The sequence below is a fragment of the Meriones unguiculatus genome, chromosome 11, assembly GCF_030254825.1.
Source record: "Meriones unguiculatus strain TT.TT164.6M chromosome 11, Bangor_MerUng_6.1, whole genome shotgun sequence".
Taxonomy (NCBI): domain Eukaryota; kingdom Metazoa; phylum Chordata; class Mammalia; order Rodentia; family Muridae; genus Meriones; species Meriones unguiculatus.
Genome location: NC_083359.1, coordinates 95,776,630 through 95,796,273, shown reverse-complemented (window position 1 = coordinate 95,796,273; position 19,644 = coordinate 95,776,630). Strand labels below are relative to the sequence as shown.

The window sequence follows — 19,644 nt, the reverse complement described above, 5'->3', positions numbered from 1 at the left end:
CATGGTACAAGGCGCAGGAGCTGTCCAAAAAAAAGAAATGGCGCAGCCCGAAAGCTGGCAGATGATCAAGCACACCCACAAATGAAGCCGTGTCATGTAGCAGGTGCTAGAATGAAGCTCTGCAATAAACAGAGCTTATCTTGACCACTGATATATGCCACTTGCCTAGACCTGAGCCCGGAGCAAGACAGGCACTTGGGAGTATCTGCTGATGGAGCAACAGCATGCCCACGACCCAGGCAGGGAACAGGCTATTCTCCTACTCAGTCCTCAGAGGCCACCAGTGTAGGAGGGTGAGACTCCTACTAACTTCACTATGAAGCAAATTAGCCAGGCCTGGTGGCGACTGCAATCCTAGGACTCAAAAAAAACAGAGGGTGGAGGTTTGCAATAAATTCAAGGTCAGCCTGGGCTACAAGGAGATTTCCAGGGCAGCTGAAGTTACACCGAGGAACTCTGTCTCATGAAAGGAAGGAAGGGAGAGATGGAGAAAAATGGAGGGGGTGGTAAAGATGGGAAGCAAGGGAGACGAAAGGCAGAAGGTATATACTAACGTTCTTGGGTCTAAAGCGCCAAGGATTTCACTCTTCTCCTGATTTCAGGGCACAGCCCCAACCATTCCCCACTGAAATGTGTTTCTATCCAAAAGCAAAGCCCAGTTTGGAATCCCAGGATGAAACTTAGGCAGACCTTAACTGAAACAAAACCACGGGTGTTTTGATACATTTCAGAGCCTAGGGGTCTGTCCACAGATTGCTTCCTCAGCCATTCCGTGGCACGCTGGGCCGCGTCTAAGATAGACCAAACAAGCAGAGGAAATCAAATCATGTGAATGTATAATTTTAATGATATAGAAAACTGAACAAAACACAACCCCTAAAATCGAGCTGGAAGCAGTGTAGCTGGTGGGAGGCAAGCACAAGCAATTATAGCTCTGAATGTGCTAAATATGACAGGAAGCAAATTCTGCAGGTGGGTTGTGGGAAGGGTTGCACAACAGTATTGACTCTGTAGGTCAACATGACTGAAATGGTCAAGATGGGAGCGGGGATGTAGCTCGTGGTAAATGGCTTCCCCAGCCTAAGGATGGAGAGACAGAGAGAATAAAGGAGGGAGGGAGGGAGTTGATAAGAAAGAAAAAAGCATACGGCCTGGGAACACAAAGATAGGAGAGGTAGCTTCTGTCTGAAGATCAGAGAAAGAGAGAGAGAGATTGCTGAAGACACATATTTGAGCCGGAATTTATAGAACAGATCCAGTAGAAGCATGTCATCCAGAGAGCCCAGCTGAGCAAATGTCCAGTAGCAGAGAAGATGAGGACACAGCCACAGGCTGGGGATATAAAAGGCAGAATAACAGCCAAGGGAACTCATCCCTGAGACAGGAGTTCATCCTGAAACCCATGTGTAGTCATCTGTTAGAGGCAAGGCAATGGTTTAGGAAGAGCGTTTGGCAGCATAGAATCTTTATACCAGAGACTAAATGAGGCCCCAGTGCCTGAATGACAAATCAGGAGAAAGGGGATCAAATAGACTCAAAGATGCTGTTCCATCTCATCTGTTCCAATGAGAGATGGAGTACCATCTGTCTGTGTGTTTTGTGTGTGTGTGTTGTGTGTGTGTGCTGGGGAAAGCACAGGAACGCCTTGATCTGATGGCATTTTTTTAGTTGGTTTTTTGAGACAGGGTTTCTCTACTCTGTAGACCAGGCTGGCCTGGAGATCCGACGGCCTCTGTCTTCTGAGCGCTGGGATCAAAGGTGTGTACCACCACTGCCCAGAAATCCGATGGCTTTTGAATACATTTTTCCCACTAAAGAATGGAAGTTTATTCTCATTCTAAAAGAAAAATAACTCATCAAAAGTATATCCTGCCTATCACTGACCAAGAGGACTTCATCACCCTTCGCACTGCTGTGTCCAAATATCTGATGAAAGCAACTTAAGTGAGGAAGGGCTTGTTTCGACTTACAGTTCAAGGGGTAGAGGCAACAGGAGCAGGAGGCAGCTGCTCCCACCATATCTGCAGCTGGGACACAGCGAAAGAGGAAAGCTGGTGATCATCTTGCCTTCTCTTTTTATGCAGTTTGAAACCCCAGCCCATAGTGCCACCCAAATTAAGGGTGGGTTTTTTCAGCCCAGTTTACCCAGTCTAGACATTCTCTCAAAGCCATGCCCATGGGCTCATCTCTTTAATCGATTAGAGAGCCTGTCAAGTTCACAATCGATTTTAGCAATCACAAGGACTTTCTGGGCAGGAGTTCCTGGAGACCGTGTGCCCTTAACATGCTCCTACATAACCGCTTTGCCCCTACTGTGAGGGGTAGCCATGGCGTTGCCTTCATTCTGTGGGCCATGTAGTTGAACGGGATTCATACAAATGCAGGATAAGGAATGAGGGACAAATGACTTGAGAGCTGTTATTATCTGGTGCTGCCCTTCATTCTAGGCAGCTCCGGAAACTTCTATCCTTTCTTTTGTGCACACAGGAAACTCCTTGTCAGGAAAAGGCAGGACTTACAGGAAATAAGCTTTCCAACCTCTCCACCAGAAAAATAATGAAGACACTGAAGTATGTCTCCCCTTGTTATATCAAGCGCATCTAAAGACAGCCTATTTTTATAAGAAAGTTGAGACGCAAGAATGGTCGCTCCAGCATAATTTGCCTCTTTTTTCATTTTGCTGATGTTTGGCAGAATATCCTTCTTCTCTGCCTCTCTTGATGGATTTAGGCATCACGGTAACCTCAGTTTTCTTTGGAGCATTATTGATGAGCCTCTCTACAATGAGCACTCCTCTTCCTGGCTCTGTGAAAGATCCAGGGGAAAAAAAAATCTAAAAGTTTTTATATTTGTGTCTTGGATATTTCACGTCCAACATCATCTCCCAGATAAAATGACTTCTAGAATAAGTTGCTCACTATGTGTGTCTATAAGTCTGTAAATAATATTTTAGAAAACCAGCAGCCATATACAACAGAGCGATCCTAGAATCACGTAAGGCTGAGGCAGGTTGCTCCCAAAGTAGCAAGGTGTACACTGAAAGCAAAATTCCTCTCAGAGACAGACCTCACCGGCTTGAGTCTCAGCCTGCCTCAGCTGACAAAACACAAAGAAACTCCGCTGTAATCTGATCAAGAGGCAAAAAGGAGGTATAGATACCGTGTAATTAGCAGTAAGCCAAGACCCACCAACACAAATAAAAGCCACTTTGGATGTTCTTAACATTTAAATGCCTACGCTTCAACTCTAAAGTCTTGGGATTTTTATCTTCACAGAACTCTCCCAAACTCTTTTGCCCTAAGAACAGAAGCTTTGACATCGACGCCATCTACAGCGTGATTGATGACGCCAAACAGTATGTGTACATTGCTGTCACGGACTACCTGCCCATCTCCAGTACGAGCACGAAAAGGTCAGGGGCTTTCCAACCTGCACCACGGGGCCTTTAGGCCTTCGGGCTCTGGGATGCTTTCATGCTGTATCAGGAAGAGCACACTCTGACAGTGTGTCTAGTGCGCGCCTGCAACTTACCCAGCATGCATTTCTTTCCCGAGTGGGTCCAGTTTAAAGGCTCGGGGTCTCACTCTGCAGGAGTACCTCTCTAATTTATCCTACAATCACAAGAGCAATCTCAGAAAGAAGGTTGGGTGATTAACAGAAAATTGTATCCCTCTGTGCCCTCAATGTGAGGCTGAAGGGGATTTAAAACACGTGTTCTCAGACAGTGCGCCCTTCCATATGAGAAGGATATCTTTACAGCGAATAGCGTCTCCATAATTCCTCACTGTTTAATCACAGAGTAAGGCAGAAATGATTCGGGGGCAGAAGATACTACAGAGCTTTCGGGAGAATAATCACACACACCCAGGCATTCCCTCTTTTGCTGGCTTGCTGGAAGGGCAGATCTTTGGGTGCTTGTCACTTTTCTCAATAATTGCTTTAACCGGGAAACCCTTTCCGAAATGCACATTTCTGACTTCGAATGAAGACCTTCAACTTTCGGAAAATTATAATTTCAAAATAGCCGTTTAGTGAGCTTAAGTGATTAAGTGCGCCATATATTACTTGAACACTTTCATCTTGCCAATCCCACGTATGCATAATACGAAGCATCTTTATGCAAATGATTGTAACTTTGCAAAAAGCCTGCCAGAAGCAGGTCGCTTTATGACAGTGGGAAGGCGTTCTGAGCTGTCAGAGGCACATTATTAAGACAGAGCTGCTTTAAAGCATTAGGCATCTTTTGAGTGTTCGCGGATTTTCCCACACACTTTCCCGTTGCTCCTCCTCTTTACGCTCCTCTCATTTCTTGTTTATTTGGCTTTGGACTAAATCTTAGATGCCAGCTTACCTCTGGAAACATAACACATGGTTGTCCTGTTACCAAGGAGGACATGGGGAGTGCCGGAGGGGTAGGGGGACAAGCTCTTGGGGTTCTAGGACAATGATGGCTCAAGACTGACACATTTTGTTCCATGGCCTCCCATGGGCCATACTGAGGTCTTTCATAGTCCCGGGTGGGAGATTGTGGTGAATGGTGCTACACACCCATAATCCCAGATCTTGGGAGGCTGAGACAGGAGGTTCATGAGTTCAAGATCATCCAAGTCTGCACAGTTTAAAACCAGGCTAGGCTATAACATGAAACCTTGTCTTAAAAAAAAAAAAAAAAAAAAAACCCTTACAAGTAGGGTTTTACATTGTTAAAAAGCCAGAGACCAAACTTAAATTTATCATTCCGGCTGTTATTAAAAAACTTTGGGAGGAGGGTGTTTCAAGACAGGGTTTCTTTGTGTAGCCTTGGCTGTCCTGGACTAGCTTTGTTGACCAGGCTGGCCTCGAACTCGCAGCTATCTGCCTGCCTCTGCATCCATGAGTGCTGGGATTATGGGCGTGCACTGCCCTACCCGGCTCAAACACTCTTTGTACTGTGTGTGAAGATGCCATGATGAAGCTTATTGTTTCATGTGCTAACTTTAAAAAATTAGCTTGTAAAAAGAAACATTTATTCATCTCAAATATAGAAGGAGTCAACAGACCAAGGAAAGATTCCACCAAGCCCAGCTCAGCAAATAAATTGGGACTACCCACAGAGACATGGACAGTAACAACATAAATTTTCAAGCCTACACTTAAAGCTTTCTAAACAAAGGAGTACCAAAGAGAAATACGTAGCTCAAACATTAAGATTATAATTACATTCTTCTCAATCATGTGAATGAATTTTATTTAAAAGTCAAGTTGGACTTGTGTTTACATAATCTTAAAAAGTTCAAAAGTGAATTCGGTGTCTTTGTAGAATTAGTTGATATCTTGGATTCAAAATTTGGTCTCTTCATACCCAAATACCTAAATGATAGATAGGATAGATAGATAGAAAGTCATGAACAAACGTGTCAGAAAATATCTAAAGTGTTAAATGTAAAATGTTAGAAAGAATGTTGGGATTTCCGCCTTTTGAGGTAACAGAGAAGGTGTGATGGTGATGCAATAATCCACCAACTTAAAAAAAAAAATAGAAGCCCAGAGGGGGCTCCAGCTCAGACAGAGAGCACTTGCCTAACATTTTCAAGGCTCTGAGTTCATTCCCCAACACCACCAACGGTGACCACCAGAACTACCGAATAAGAGCAAAGCATGATAGCAGACATATTTAAAGATACCATGGTGCAACCTTGGATAATAACCTAAAATAATTATTTTTAAAGTTACATTTAAAAGGGAACAGGACAGACCACAGAGGGCCTCTGAAAGGCTTTACCCTGCCAGGTATTGAGGCAGATGCTGAGACTCATAGTCAAACTTTGGGCAGAGTTCAGGGAATCTTATCAAAGAAGGGGGAGATAGTAAGACCTGAAGAGGACAGGAGCTCCACAAGGGGAACAACAGATCCAAAAAGTCTGAGCACAGGGGTCTTTTCTGAGACTGATACTCCAGCCAAGGAAGATGTAGCCCATGGCAGTTCAGTGTCCAAGTGGGTTCCACAGTAATGGGAACAGGGACTGTCTCTGACATGAACTGAGTGGCCTGCTCTTTGATCACCTCCCCCTCAGGGGAGGAGCAGGCTTACCAGGCCACAGAGGAAGACAATCCAGCCAGTCCTGATGAGACCTGATAGACAAGGATCAGAGGGAAGGGGAGAAGGACCTCCCCTATCAGTGGACTGGGGGAGGGGTGGGGAAGCAGGAAGGAGGGTGGGATGGGGGGAGGAGGGAGGAAGCTACAGGGGAGATACAAAGTGAATAAACTGTAATTAATAAAAATATATTTAAAAAAATCTATATACATGAATGATATGTAGGTTGCCTATGTTTTTAAAATATTGTTAATCAGAAATAAAGTATTGTCCTCTCTTTGAGAAAGAAAGAAAGATAGAAAGGAAGGAAGGAAGGAAGGAAGGAAGGAAGGAAGGAAGGAAGGAAGGAAGGAAGCCCAGTTTCCCTGGATGCTGCCAGAGCAGACAAGCTCTCTTTCTTTCAGTGACTTGCTGATGAGGTCTCAGTTTGGAGCTGTCCCTGATTCGGTCTCCTCAGCCCTGTGGAGTGCATCTTTAAGAACTAAGTAGGTTAATGTGGGGAGGACTAGTGAAAATGTGACCTGATTCACCTTTTGCTTCAGTAACCCTCACCTCCTGCAGTTTAATCAGTCTAAAAATAACAATTGGGAAATTCCAGAAAAAAAAAAAAGCAATTTGTGGAGGGGGATGAATATGATCAAGTATATGTTATGAAATTCTCAAGGAAGTAATAAGGCATTACTTTAAAAATCAATTTATGAGTCTTAAATAGGTTTTATTACAGTATATTATATTGCTAAAATTGTTCTACATTTTAGTTATTATTGCCAATCCCTTATTTGCTGAATCTGCACATTGAAGAACAGACGTTTTCCAGGCTTCCACTTGGAGGGCGGGCTGTCTGGAAGATCCCCACAGATAAGGGAAAACCATTATATTAACAGCTTTAGTTCATGTATAAATGTAACGACTGTCTGTTGAGATATATGCTTTTATGATTAAAGCGTGAATGGATATGGTCCCTGGAATGCCATCTGAAGGGGACAGAGGGTCACAGGGAAGATTATTAGAACAGATGTGCGAAGGGGAATGAGGGTGTGTACGGAGACTAGTACAGTGAAAGCTGCCCACGATGCCGTGCCAGATTTAGAGAGAGTTCGCTGAAGGAGTGTTACCTAAATCGTATCATAACACATTCATAAAGTAGCTAAGAAAGAGCAGGAGAGTGAGAAAGGGATTTTTCCAGGTAAAAGGGACAGGATGAACAAACACTGGGGTAGGAGAAGAGGCCTGCCAGGTTCAATGCTGGATGGCGGAGACCAAGGGAAGGCAGTGAGGAGGGATGCTGGAGAGGAAGCAGGGATGTGTCATAAGGGGTTGGGGTAGAGGAGGCTGCATACTAGAGAGTTTCAGGGTTTGGGGGCTCTGGTGTTCTAATGAGAAGAGTAACAGGACCATGCTTGCTTTCAGACAGCCACAGAGGTGCCTTAGATAAGAGCTGAGACACAAGGACCAATTTAGAGTACAAGGCTGAGGAGACTGTTCCTGGTAGTCCCCAGAAATTGACAGAGAGAATTCCAGCAGCACCAGGATTTAGGTCACGAAAGGATCAAGAGGAAGGGAGAGGGACAAGTGCTCTCCAGGTGATCATAATGGGAATTGGATTGTCCAGGCAAAAGAGACAGGAGACGCTGGAGGAACCTGGACTTTGAGGACCAGAGATTTATCACTCACCAGAACTAAAGAGCAGGCAAGAGGGTCGGATACAGCAAGCAGCTCCCTGAAGATGCCACGGTTACAATACTGACAGGCCACAGAGCCCAATAACATGGCCCAGGTCCACACAGCGACTAAGCCTGGAAGCAGGGCAGTAGGTGAAAGGAGAATGCAGAGTCCCTACAAAGAGGTAAGAAGGTGGCATGACTCGAGGCTTAGTGAAGATAGGACAATTTCCTGATGTGCCTTACCATGAGGATTAAGTGACACTTCTGAAGTGATAAGACGGGGAAAGGGAAGAGCAGAAGACTACCTGCGTGTCTTTAAGCCAAGGGACCAGGTGGTAGCAGAGGCACACGGCAAGAGCTGAGGAGCTGTGTCTTCTGGAAGAACTGGCGTGGGAAGCTGAGATGAGAGTAAACTGTTGGCTGATGGAGGATTCCCAACGCTCAGCCCAGAGGTGGAAGGGAGGGGAGCTGCGGAGTCTGGGTCCAGAGGAAGGTGCTAAAGACAGCCTAGAAATCAGAGAAGGGGACAACACAGATAACCAAATCAGAAGTTCCCGGGGGGGGGGGGTATTATCAAGGCATTCAGGCTGGTATGATATCCAGGAGGAGGTGCGCAAGATTCTTGAGTAGAATTTCGCTACAAGTAGACACTTACAGCACAGTGTGGCCTGGGTAGTGTTGGGGAGATGCTGAGGACGACCCAGGGTGATCAGTCCATCTGAACACTCGATCCTTACAGCTTCACCCCGTGGCCCTGAGACATTCTATAAGGCAGCAGGAGGTCCCCGAAAAGATTTGTCTCATTGGCACCTAATTCCAAAGGCCTTTGTCATCAATCTACCCTGCAGGATGGTTGACTTGTTACAGGATAAAGTAAGGCACAAAGGAAGAGTTGTCTAGTAAATTTTATTTTGCATACAGTTTTCTTTTTTTGTTTTTCTGCAGGACATACTGGCCGGATTTGGATGGGAAAATAAGAGAAGCCTTGGTTTTACGAAGCGTTAAGGTCCGGCTGCTCATAAGCTTCTGGAAGGAGACTGATCCCCTCACGTTTAACTTCATCTCGTCTCTTAAAGCTATTTGCACTGAAATAGCCAACTGCAGTTTGAAAGTTGTAAGTGTTATATTGACTGTGGTGTTAAATAAAAGGGGCTTATTCCCTTCGCATGTCTATGAAAGCTATCAGCACGCACACACACACACACACACACACACACACACACACACACACAGAGGTTAACAGCAGTGTCCTCTTTGCTCTCTACCTTATTGTTGTAAGACCAAGTCTCTCACTGAGGGGACTAGACTGGTAGCCACTAACCTCCAGGGGTCACCTGTCACCATCTACCCCCAGCACTGTTATAGACAGCTGTCTGAAAAACTATGTGGATGCTGGGAGTCCAAGCTCAGGTCCTCAGGTGTGCACAGCGAGCAGATTGACACCCTAGCCATCTCCTCAGCCCCTTCAGATACACACTTCATTTGAACTGCTTCATTCACCTACTAATCTTATTTGTAGTGCTGACAAAGGGTTACCCGCCATCCCGCTAGCCCAGACTCCTGGGCTTTCTCCAATTTCTTATGTCACGTGCCAATCCATCTCTGACGCCTAGAGGAAAACAAGGCAGGGAACTGCTAGTTCCTTGTTTCTGTGGCTTTTGTCATTACTAGGCAGAATACCTGACAAGAAGCAACTTAAAGGAGGAAGGACTGACCTGAGTCCATAATTCCGTGGTGGCTGGCATGAGTTGACAGTTTGACTTGTTACATCCTGGCTTGTCAGGAAGTATATTTTGGGCTGTTCCTAGGGGCAGGATATAACCCATAAGTTCCATCCCTAACCATAGACCTACTTCTTCAGGTAAGCCCTACCTCCTAAAATATCATGACCCACTATAGACCAAGTGTTCAAACACATGAGCCCATGGGAGACATTTCACATTCAACCAGAGAGCATACAAAATCTGCTACCTTAACTCAGGCTCCTCTTTGATTTTTCTTGACTGCTCCCCTCAGGACCTCTGTGTGTGCTGTTTCCTTTGCCTGCAACACCTTCTGCAACATCTTTATCTCCTCCTACATATGACCTGTGACTAATCTTTAGGCCTCAGTTTTCAAACCAAGGCCCTATGCATTCAACAGCTGTGTGCTAACACCCCACTCTATGTCAGGCCCTGTGCCTCATTAAGCATTTGTTGACATTTGATGACAGGATTTCTCAAGTATCCATCTTGAATTAGCTTCCAGAATGGTGAAATAAATCAAATACCAGGAATGGAAGCTCCCTGATACAGGGATCCAGGCAAGGCCTAGAGGCTGGACCAGATGTGTTTGATGCCTCTTCACAGAGATGAGAATGTTGGGGTTGTTTCAGCTCAGGGACAGCATCATCCAGGACACTGGAGTGACATGGAGGACTCCAGGGAAGTCAGATGATGCAGAGAACAGATGTCCTAATGCCTGGCATGAGGCTAGCAGTGTCCAAGATATGTGCTAAACTGGTAGATTCACAAATGAAGGCAGGAAAAAAAGGGAGCTGGACAAGGCTCTATTGCCAGCGAGGAGAGTAAGGAGAACCCAGAGCAAGGCCCAAGGATTTTTTTTTTAATCTCCCCAGCGAGTGTCATTATGGCTAGTTACAGAAGCGTGAGTGGAAATTTGTTAACAGGCCATGGGTCCCAGTATGAGCAGCTGCACTCCTGAAGAAAATGCCTCTTCCTTTCCTGCGTCATCCATGACCTGCTTATAAATCATCAGAGAAGGATGTGACCACACCATCCTACCTCCTCATTCCTCATCTCACTTCTGTAACAGAGTGTTGACAGACCAATCCTATGGAAATTTTGTGCAGCTTTTTAAAAAAATTCAAGGATGCAACAACTATGTCATGCCAAAAAGCAAGGGTTTTCCGCCTCTCTGTGCTGATTCTTTCGGCTCTTACACTCCCTCTGAACTCTATGCCCTGGAGGGTAGATGTTCTATCTATGGCTGGGCATTCAATAGTCACTTCTCCTCGATACTTTGACCAATTATGAGTTTCTGTATTAATCACTGACCACTGCAGAAAGATGCTTCGTGGACCAGAGATGACAGCAACACTATTCTGTGTGCACAAACATAGCTATTTAGAAGGCAATTTGACAGGCAGATCATGCCCGTTAAGCATAACAAAGGCAACAGCTTTCCTAATACAGCATATGGCCCCCTGAGACTTGGGCCTCTGCCAGCATTTACAGTACCAGATATGGACTCCCTCCTGTGGATCTAGCATTGCCCATATATTCCTTAATTGTCCTCTATGATCTCATCTCCCCAAAGAGTATCCTATGGCCTTTGGATCAGTGAGAGAAATCAGAGGATCTGTTGTCAAGTTTATGAGGTTTCCAGGCAGCTGCTCTTGATCTCCCTTCATCCAAAGTCAGGGGTCTTCTGCACCATGCTGCTTCCTGACCCCACAGCATGCTTGCATGTGAGGCTCAAATTCTACAAGGAAAGAAGAATCCCTCATAGGAGCCTCTGCAGAACTCCATTGACTTCACCATTTTGGACACAGATGGTTGTGAATCTTGACTAAGCCATACATTAATAGCTCAGTGTTGGCCATTTTATAAAACAGAGGCCATGTGTTTTTAAATGTCAAGACAAGTTTCTAGAAGGAAACTTATGGCCCCATCATCTAGGACACAGATGGCTAGTGAGCACTTACAAGAAAAGTAGGGTATAGAAACTTTGAAGACAGTACATCTTCGGGAGGCAGGGAGCCTGACAAGTAAGATGGATGACCTGGAACCAGGCAGAGCATTCTGGAAAGTAGGTGCTCTCATTACCTACCCAGATATGGCCTGGTGTCACTGAGGGAAAGAGAGAGAAACTGTTGCTTGCGAGATTGTCACCATTCAGGGCTGCAGAGGTAAGAGCTTAGCAGATAAGAGCATGCACTGCTCTTCCACAGGACCAGAGTTCAGTTTCCAGCACCCATGTCGGGTGATTCAGGTGGCTACAACTATCTATACCTCCAGCTCCAGGGAATTCAACACCTCTGATCTCCATGGGCAACAGTACTTACACGCAGATACCCATATTCCAACATACATGCATACATACATACATACATACATACATACATACACATAATATTTTCTTAAATAAATTTAATCTAAAAAAACCGTTTTTCATGGCTGCCTTGAGTTACTTTATTTAATAAATTACCCAATTCTTTTTTTGGTCTCTTTACTTCTCTTCCAGCATGTGAAGTCCTCTAACAATGTCAGAGAGTCTGATCTGGTTTCTGTGGTCTCGGCAGTCTCCCAGATAAAGCTCAGCTCAGAGCTTTTGGGAATTATCTGGAAGAGCCCTTAGTCATCACCAGGTTACCCTCTCCCAGCATAAAGCATAAGGCTAGACCAACTATCATCATTTACCCTAGACCAGACTGGTACAAGCAGACCTTCAACATCATACAAGCTGATACACGAAGATTCTCATCTTCCACGTTTGCCTTTCCTGCCCTGCTAGCGTACAGAGGCTAGAGCTGCAAGCTATCCTAGGGTCTGCGTTGTGCATTGCGGTGGACACCTGAGACCGGTGACTTCGGGTATGGCTCCTCTAGGCTCATCCCTCGGAGTCCCATGGGCTCAACACTTCACCCAACACTGGCCAAATTTCTAAAGCTTTTCTTCCCTGCAACCGGGCCTCACTCATTCCCCACGTTACAAACACTCCTCCATTTAGGGCCTCAGATGAAGTAAGCCGCTGCTGCTGCCCCTGTTGCTGCTGCTCCTGCTGCTGTTGTCATCACCGTCATCATCATTTTGGAGTCACACTAATATTAGAATTACATCGAGTTTGAATTTGTGGGGTTTTTTTTAGTTGTCCATTCAAAAAAAAAAAAATCCTGTAGACTTAGGTGTTCCGATGGAAACTATTTGTTCTTGTGGCAAAATCTCTTTTGACCTTTGCAGATTCTCAGATGAATCAGCTAGTCACTGACATAATGTATGCACTGGGTAGGAATATTCATTCATTTCATTGGCATGCATGACACAGAGCGCCTGGAGGCTGCTCCCAGTAGCAGTGTGCCCTGCTGAATAAGACAGTGAGAATTAAACAGCCTTCTAGCCCTCACCCTGTTCAGAGAATGAATTTTGCGTTCATTTGTTAGCTTTGCAGAGTTAATGATAGAGCTAGTTGAACATGCTAATTTCCTTTGTTGTTGCCTGTATGGATGGAGAGTAAAAATAGCTTCCTCTATACAAAGTAACAAGAGCGTCACTTTAATAACCCAATATGAGGTCTATTGTTGATATTTGGATAATGGACTCCTTTGTGTTTGTGAACAAGACCCAAAACACTCTCAATTGAAGCAACACACTCTTTGCTTCTCTTTCTTTCTTTTCTTCTTTCTTTCTTTTCTTCTTTCTTTCTTTCTTTCTTTCTTTCTTTCTTTCTTTCTTTCTTTCTTTCTTTCTTGTCTTACAGAAATTTTTTGATCTGGAAAGAGAGAATGCTTGTGCCACAAAAGAACAAAAGAACCAGACCTTTCCCAAATTAAACCGCAACAAGTACATGGTGACAGATGGAGCCGCTTACATCGGTAGGTATGGGGGTTGAAAAACTCCTCAGGGCACACTCAGACAGTAGGGATCAGCTGTGCTCTGACGGATCCCCGGGGAATGAGGTGGCGCCTTGGAAGCTGTTATGTATTGATGAGTGTGTGCAGGTAGGAAGCGGGAGGGTGAGGCCCAGGAGCTCTTCAGCCACATAGACCCTCTCTCCACTCCATGGCTGTAGTTCGTGGAAGACAGTTTTCCATCTACATTCTGCAGACAGTCTCTGGTCCATTTGTTTGCCTCATTTTGTAAGTGAGGAGGCAAAGGGCTCATTAGAGGTGAGTTCCAGCATGGAACAAATACAGAGCTCATGCTCTTGTCTACAGTGTCACGAGACATCCTATCTTGGGGTTCCGGGGACTCATTACACTGTATGCTGTCTTCTTGTGACACCTCTACCTTTTCCTAAGTATCTAACATGGAGCAATTCCCTGGAGCACCCTAAACTTCAGTTTGCTGGTGTGTAAAATGAAGCCGGTGGCAGTTTCTACTTCACGGAGTGATGTTTAAATGCGATATAATATACACAAAGCACCTGGCACATGGATGATGCCCAATTAATGTTCGCTATTCTTATTAAGGCAAAGAAGTTCCAGGTTCATACATCATTACACGGGTGAGATTATTCTAACTCTTCGCAGAGTGGGGGAGGCAAGGGCAGCTCCCTCACTGGAATCATCACAGATAGAGCCGGCATTGCCTTATATAAAAGAAGACGTTCAAATCCTGAAGAATCAGAGTGAGTGCTAGACCACACGGGTGAAGTGGCAGCTTCAGCAGAAAACAAGAACCTGTTTGTGGGATGCAGGAGTGAAAATGGGACCCATAGCAATCATTTCTCTAAATTCTGTGGGTAAATTAAAAACCGTCTTTACTTCATGAAGCACTTTCACCTCAGTTAGTCCTCTTGGCACAGCTACCAACAGAGAGAAGAGTGTGACCCAAGATGAGAAGTGAGGATATGGGGTCTGGAGAAGGCAGTAGCTTGGCCACACAGGTGTCTGGAGAGGGACTGGCTGTCTGGGGCAGGCCACATGGTCACCAACCTTAGCCTGAGGGTATCAGTCTCTATTTTTCCTATCTTATTGCCTTAAGGTTCTGTTTGTTTGTTTGCTTTGCTTTGTTTTGTTTTGTTTAACACGTGGGGCTGGGAAGATGGATCCACAGGTCAGGAGCGTTTAACTGCTCTTCGAGAGTTCAGGTCTTGGCAATTCCTGTGGGGTGCTTCACAAACCATCTGAACTCCAGGTCCAGTGAATCTGATGCCCCCTCCTGGCTTCTGTGGATAACTGCATCCACGTGCACACATCCATCCACAAATACAAATAAACACTATTAAAGGCAAAATAAATTTTCTTTTATGGAGGATTTTGTCAGGCATGTGGTGCACACTTTCAAATACAGCACTTGGGAGGTAGAGGCAGCAGCTCTGTGAATTCAAGGCCAGTCTGGTCTACATAATGAGTTCCAGAACATCCAGGGCAATATAGAAAGACCCAGTCTCAATTTTTTTTCTTTTAATATGTAATTCTGATTGTTTTGCATTATAACCACAGTAAAAGATGATTCAAAAATGGGGTTGTTTGAATTTTTTCATTTTTCTCAGTTTATGGAAAATAGAATGAAATTGGCTGTTTTGTTTTTATTTTGGGTTTTGTTTTTTTTTTTTTTTTTTTGAGACAGGGTTCTCCGTGTATCTCCAGGTATTCCTGGCTCTCCTGGTCACTCAGTAGACCAGGATGGCCTCAGACTCACAGATATCCACCTGCCTTTGCCTCCCGAGTGCTGAGATTAAAGTGGTGTGCCACCGCACCATGCTTGTTTGTTTTGTTTTGTTTTGTTTTTAAGCAAGTGGCGAAGACTGGAGAGATGGTGCATCATTTTAGAGCACTTGGTGCTCTTGCAGAGGACCTGGGTTAAATTCCCAGCACCATACAGAGGCTCACAATATCAATTAACTCCAGTTCTAGGGTATCCAGTGCTCTTTTCTGTCCTCTGAAGAAGGCACCAGGCACATAGTGGCACACATATATACTTATAGGCAAAACGCTTATAAGTATTAAATAAGTGAATAATTGAATAAATAAATGAACATTAAAATTTGAAAAAACAACTCAAAATTGCGTACTAAAAAATAGGAACATTGGCCTAAACTTAGGGGTGAATCCAGTCAGGTAGCTTAAGACTCCAGAAGTAAGGTGTCATGTGCACGTTTCTGTGACTCTTTAAACAAAGAGGAAAACAGGACTCACACCAAGACCAGACATGGGCTTACACACTACTGTTTATTGGTCTTAAAAAGACTCACCTGACAGCCAAACATTCCTTGGGCAAATTAAATAAGTGTTCTGGAGTCAGAAAACAATCTATATTTGAATCATAGCGCAGACACATACTGGAAGAAGGTAGCAAGGCATGTAATCTCTTGTAAGCTTCCATCTCTCATATGTAGGAGGATAATAGCCCCCACCCTTTTGATGGTGGTATAGTGATTCAATGAGATAATATGTGAATGGTTCCCAACATTCTCTGATGGATCTGGGGTCTTTTAAATGTGGGGGTTTGCTCCTTGTTCCTGAGCTAAGATATTATTAAGTGAGTTCATTTTATAGACAACAGTTTTAGCAAAACATGGATCCCCAGAGCTGGGCATGGTAGCCCATGCCTTTAATTCCAGCACTCAGGGAGGCAGATGCAGGCAGATAGCTGTGAGTTCAAGGCCAGCCTCGCCTACAAAGTGAGTCCAGGACAGCCAAGGCTACACAGAGAAACTCCGTCTCGGGGTGGGGTTAGGGAGAGAACAAACAATGATTCTCTAGAGAGAAACAGAGCTCTGATACAAAAACATTCAAAGAATATCAAAAGGGACAGTAACTGTTATCTTAAATCATTTCTTAGATACTGATTAATAATGTGGGACTAAGAAAAATCGCAGGCCATGGGATTATGACTCCATTAAGTTTGCATGAGACCACCAGAAGCATATTCAGAGTGCTGTGCTTTCCCCTTTTAAATTCTCTAGAATGTATCTGAGTTAAGCTCTGAAAATTTGTCAGGAAGGTTTCTCAGTAATTAGACAGCTAAGGAGGGGATAGGAGGTTAATTGAAGGTGCTGGAAAGATGCCCAAGGCTGCCTACCAACAAGGCAACATACACACACACATACATACACACACAACACAAACTACATTCTGGACATTGCAGCCTTACTGTGCATTTTGGGGAGCTGAAATAGTCTAAAAACATAATATAAAATTTTAGCCCAGCTTCCAAAAAAAAAAAAAGAAGAAGAAATACGGAAGCATATGTCACCTTGACAGTCCACCAAAATTTCTGTGTCAGCATGAAACTTCCCAGAGCTATACTGAAAGAAGCCAACTGAAGTGTTTGAAATCCACAAACAGCCTACTCTTGGATCATTCACTGTATGGCAGAAGAAAAAAAAAAAAAAGCTAGATTTATAGGATAAGGCCCCAACTCCTCCGTCCTCTTTTCTCCTCCCAGGGCTATCCCTGAAGTATTTTTTCATGTGTGTTTCCACCAGAAAATTTGATCTGCCAATGTACAAAGCAGAAATCTCAGCATGGCTGCAATGCTCCAGAGCCTAAGATGAGGTCATTGTACAGGGTCAAATGGGCAGTGGATGCCTTAGGGGCAAAGGCAATGTGGCACAGAGGTGGAGTCGGGCTTTGGAGTTAGATTTGACTCTGACCCTTCGGTCCAATGGGTTTCTCTGTAGCACCATTGGTTAGCCATGGAACATGGAACAAGAACAGAGACTTCTGTGAACATCTCCTTCCTTGGGGTAAAACGTTCCCGTCATACAAAATATTGTCTATAAACACAAGTACTTGCTTTGCTCAGAGTAGACACTTAATAAATTATAGTTGCTCTCCCCTCAGACTCCCTAGAAGCTTCACTGCATCCCTTAATATTCCAACCTGTTCTCTGCCCACAGCTATCACCCTCTTTTTAGCTTCTGGTTCTCTTTTGTCCTAGTTAAGCTTCAGCACATCTCTCATTGCTCAGTGCACAGCTTCTTCTTCTTGACACATTTAGCCAGGGATAGAAAGCCTTCTCTCTGGTGCTCGTGGCACTTGGTGTGACATCCTAGGGTGCCCTTTTCTACAGTTTGTGTTCTAGTGACTCTTGGCTTCCTGGACTCCTTGAGGGCAGGAAGCTTCATTTTCAGTTTTTAGATCACATGGCTTAATATTGGACCCGGTAGATATTAGGGACTAAGTGAACAACACACAAGATAAGGAAGATCCAATAAATAATTAGCACCGTCCCCTTCCAAAGATAAACCTTGGTTTCATAAATTAGATACCAAAGAAAAATACATGGGCGGTTAGGGTTGCTCAGCCATTTTTTGTACCTTTGTTTTAGTTGGTGTACTATGGCTATAAAGAGACACCATTACCAAGGCAAGCCTTATTTTAAAAGATTTTTAATTGGGTGCTTGCTTACAGTTTCACAGTCTTACTCTGTTATCTTGTTGGAGAATAATGGTGGCATACAGGCATGTATGGTGCTAAAGAAGTAGCTGAAATCTTTACAGCATGATCCTCTGGCAGCAGACACACGGAGAGAGAAAGACACTGGGCCTAGTGTGGGCTTTTGAAGCCCCAAAGCCTACCACAAGTGACACCCTCCAACAAGACCACAGCTCCTAATCCTTCCCTGACAGCTATTCAACTGGGGACTAAGCATACAAATATATGAGCCTAAGCATACAAATATATAAGCCATTTCCATTTGAACCACCTCAACATTGAAGACGGATTTTAACACTAATGGTGTTGCCATGATCGGCCTCTTCTGAAATGATCTCAACTTCAAAATTCATATGCAGAAGTCCTGGCTCTCATTATGAAAGAGTGCGAACAAAGAAACTCACTCTAAAGTGAGATCATTAAGGTGGGCATTAATCTAATGTGACCTATGTCCTTAAAAAAAAAAAAAAAACAGAGGAACTATGCCTGGTGGCTCATGCCTGTAATCTTAGCTCTCAGAGGCCTGAGGGAGGATCACTGTTAGTCTGACCTGAACTATACAGTAACATCTGGTTTCAAAAGCAAAACAAGGAAGGGGACAAGATAAGGGCATGGATAGAAGAAAGACAGTAGGGAGAGACGGAGAAAAGAACCACTGAGAGAGGAAGAACCTAGAAGGCATCCTTTCCATCCTAGTTTGCTTCTCTAGCCTTGTGATGACTACTTTGACCAAAAGAAATATGGGGAGGAAAGGGTTTGTTTCACTTGCAGATTATTGTCCATTGCCAAGAAAAGCCAAGGTACTGGACAGTGGTGGTGCATGCCTTTAATCCCAGTTCTCAAGAGACAGAGGCAGGTGGATCTCTGAGTTCAAGACCAGCCTGATCTACAGAGTGACTTCCAAGACAACCAAGACTACACAGAGAAACCCTGTCTCAAAAAACCGAGAGACAGAGAAAAAGAGGCAGGCCAAGACAGGAGCTTGAAGCAGTAACCACAGGGGCAATGTTGCTTGCTGTCTGGATCCCATTCTTGTGGCCAGCTACCCTTCTTATCCAGCTCAGGCCTGCTTACCCGAGGATGGCAATACGCAGTGGGCTGGGCCCTCCTACATCAATTATCAGTCAAGGGAATGCTACATAGACATGGCCAGGTACTGATCTGATGGTACAGTTCTCCCAGGATGTGCTAAGTTGGCAAAATAAATAAATAGATAGATAGAAAGATAAATGAATGAATGAATGAATGAATGGATGGATGGATGGATGGATGGATGGATGGATGGATGGATGAAATTGGCCTTAGCTCCCAGAAGGAACCAGCCTTGAATTTTTTTTTTTTTTTTGTCTCCCAAGTCATGAGAATACATTTCTGCTATTTAAACCAATTGGTTTCTGGCTCTACATAGAAACAGTTCTGAAAACATCAACTCAGCCATCTATCTAATGGTACAGACAGACCTGTGAGGCTGTGCTCAAAGCACCTGGCCAAGCCACTGGTCCTGCCCTCAATGGTGCCTTCCAGTCTGTCTCCTTAGGGAGAGCTGTAGCCGTGTCTCTGCCTTCAGCATTGTCTCAGTTGTGAAGCATCTCTGCTTAATAATGCTTATACATATGGATTCGATGTTGTCTCTTTGAGAAGGTAGTAATTGTTCACAGGATTTTTAAGTGTGTTCCTATATATTTTAAATGTTTCTGTATTTAGTGTGTCTTGTGAACATCAATAAAAAATAACATTTACAGAAAAAGAACAGCAGATTTCTTGTTTTGAGTTTCAACTTGAGCAAAGCTGAGGAAAAT

The 19,644-nt window shown here is 44.2% G+C and overlaps 1 protein-coding gene across 5 annotated transcripts in view; it reads left to right on the top strand.

Annotated features, from left to right (window-relative positions):
- Pld5 (phospholipase D family member 5) overlaps positions 1-19,644 on the top strand; it is a 331,271-nt gene that overhangs the window by 307,850 nt on the left and 3,777 nt on the right. For all 5 annotated transcript variants that reach the window (XM_060364743.1, XM_060364739.1, XM_060364742.1 and 2 more), the window contains 3 exons: positions 3,276-3,412; positions 8,686-8,854; positions 13,219-13,333. In XM_060364743.1, the coding sequence (XP_060220726.1) occupies positions 3,276-3,412; positions 8,686-8,854; positions 13,219-13,333 (421 nt within the window). The remainder of the gene's footprint in view (positions 1-3,275; positions 3,413-8,685; positions 8,855-13,218; positions 13,334-19,644) is intronic.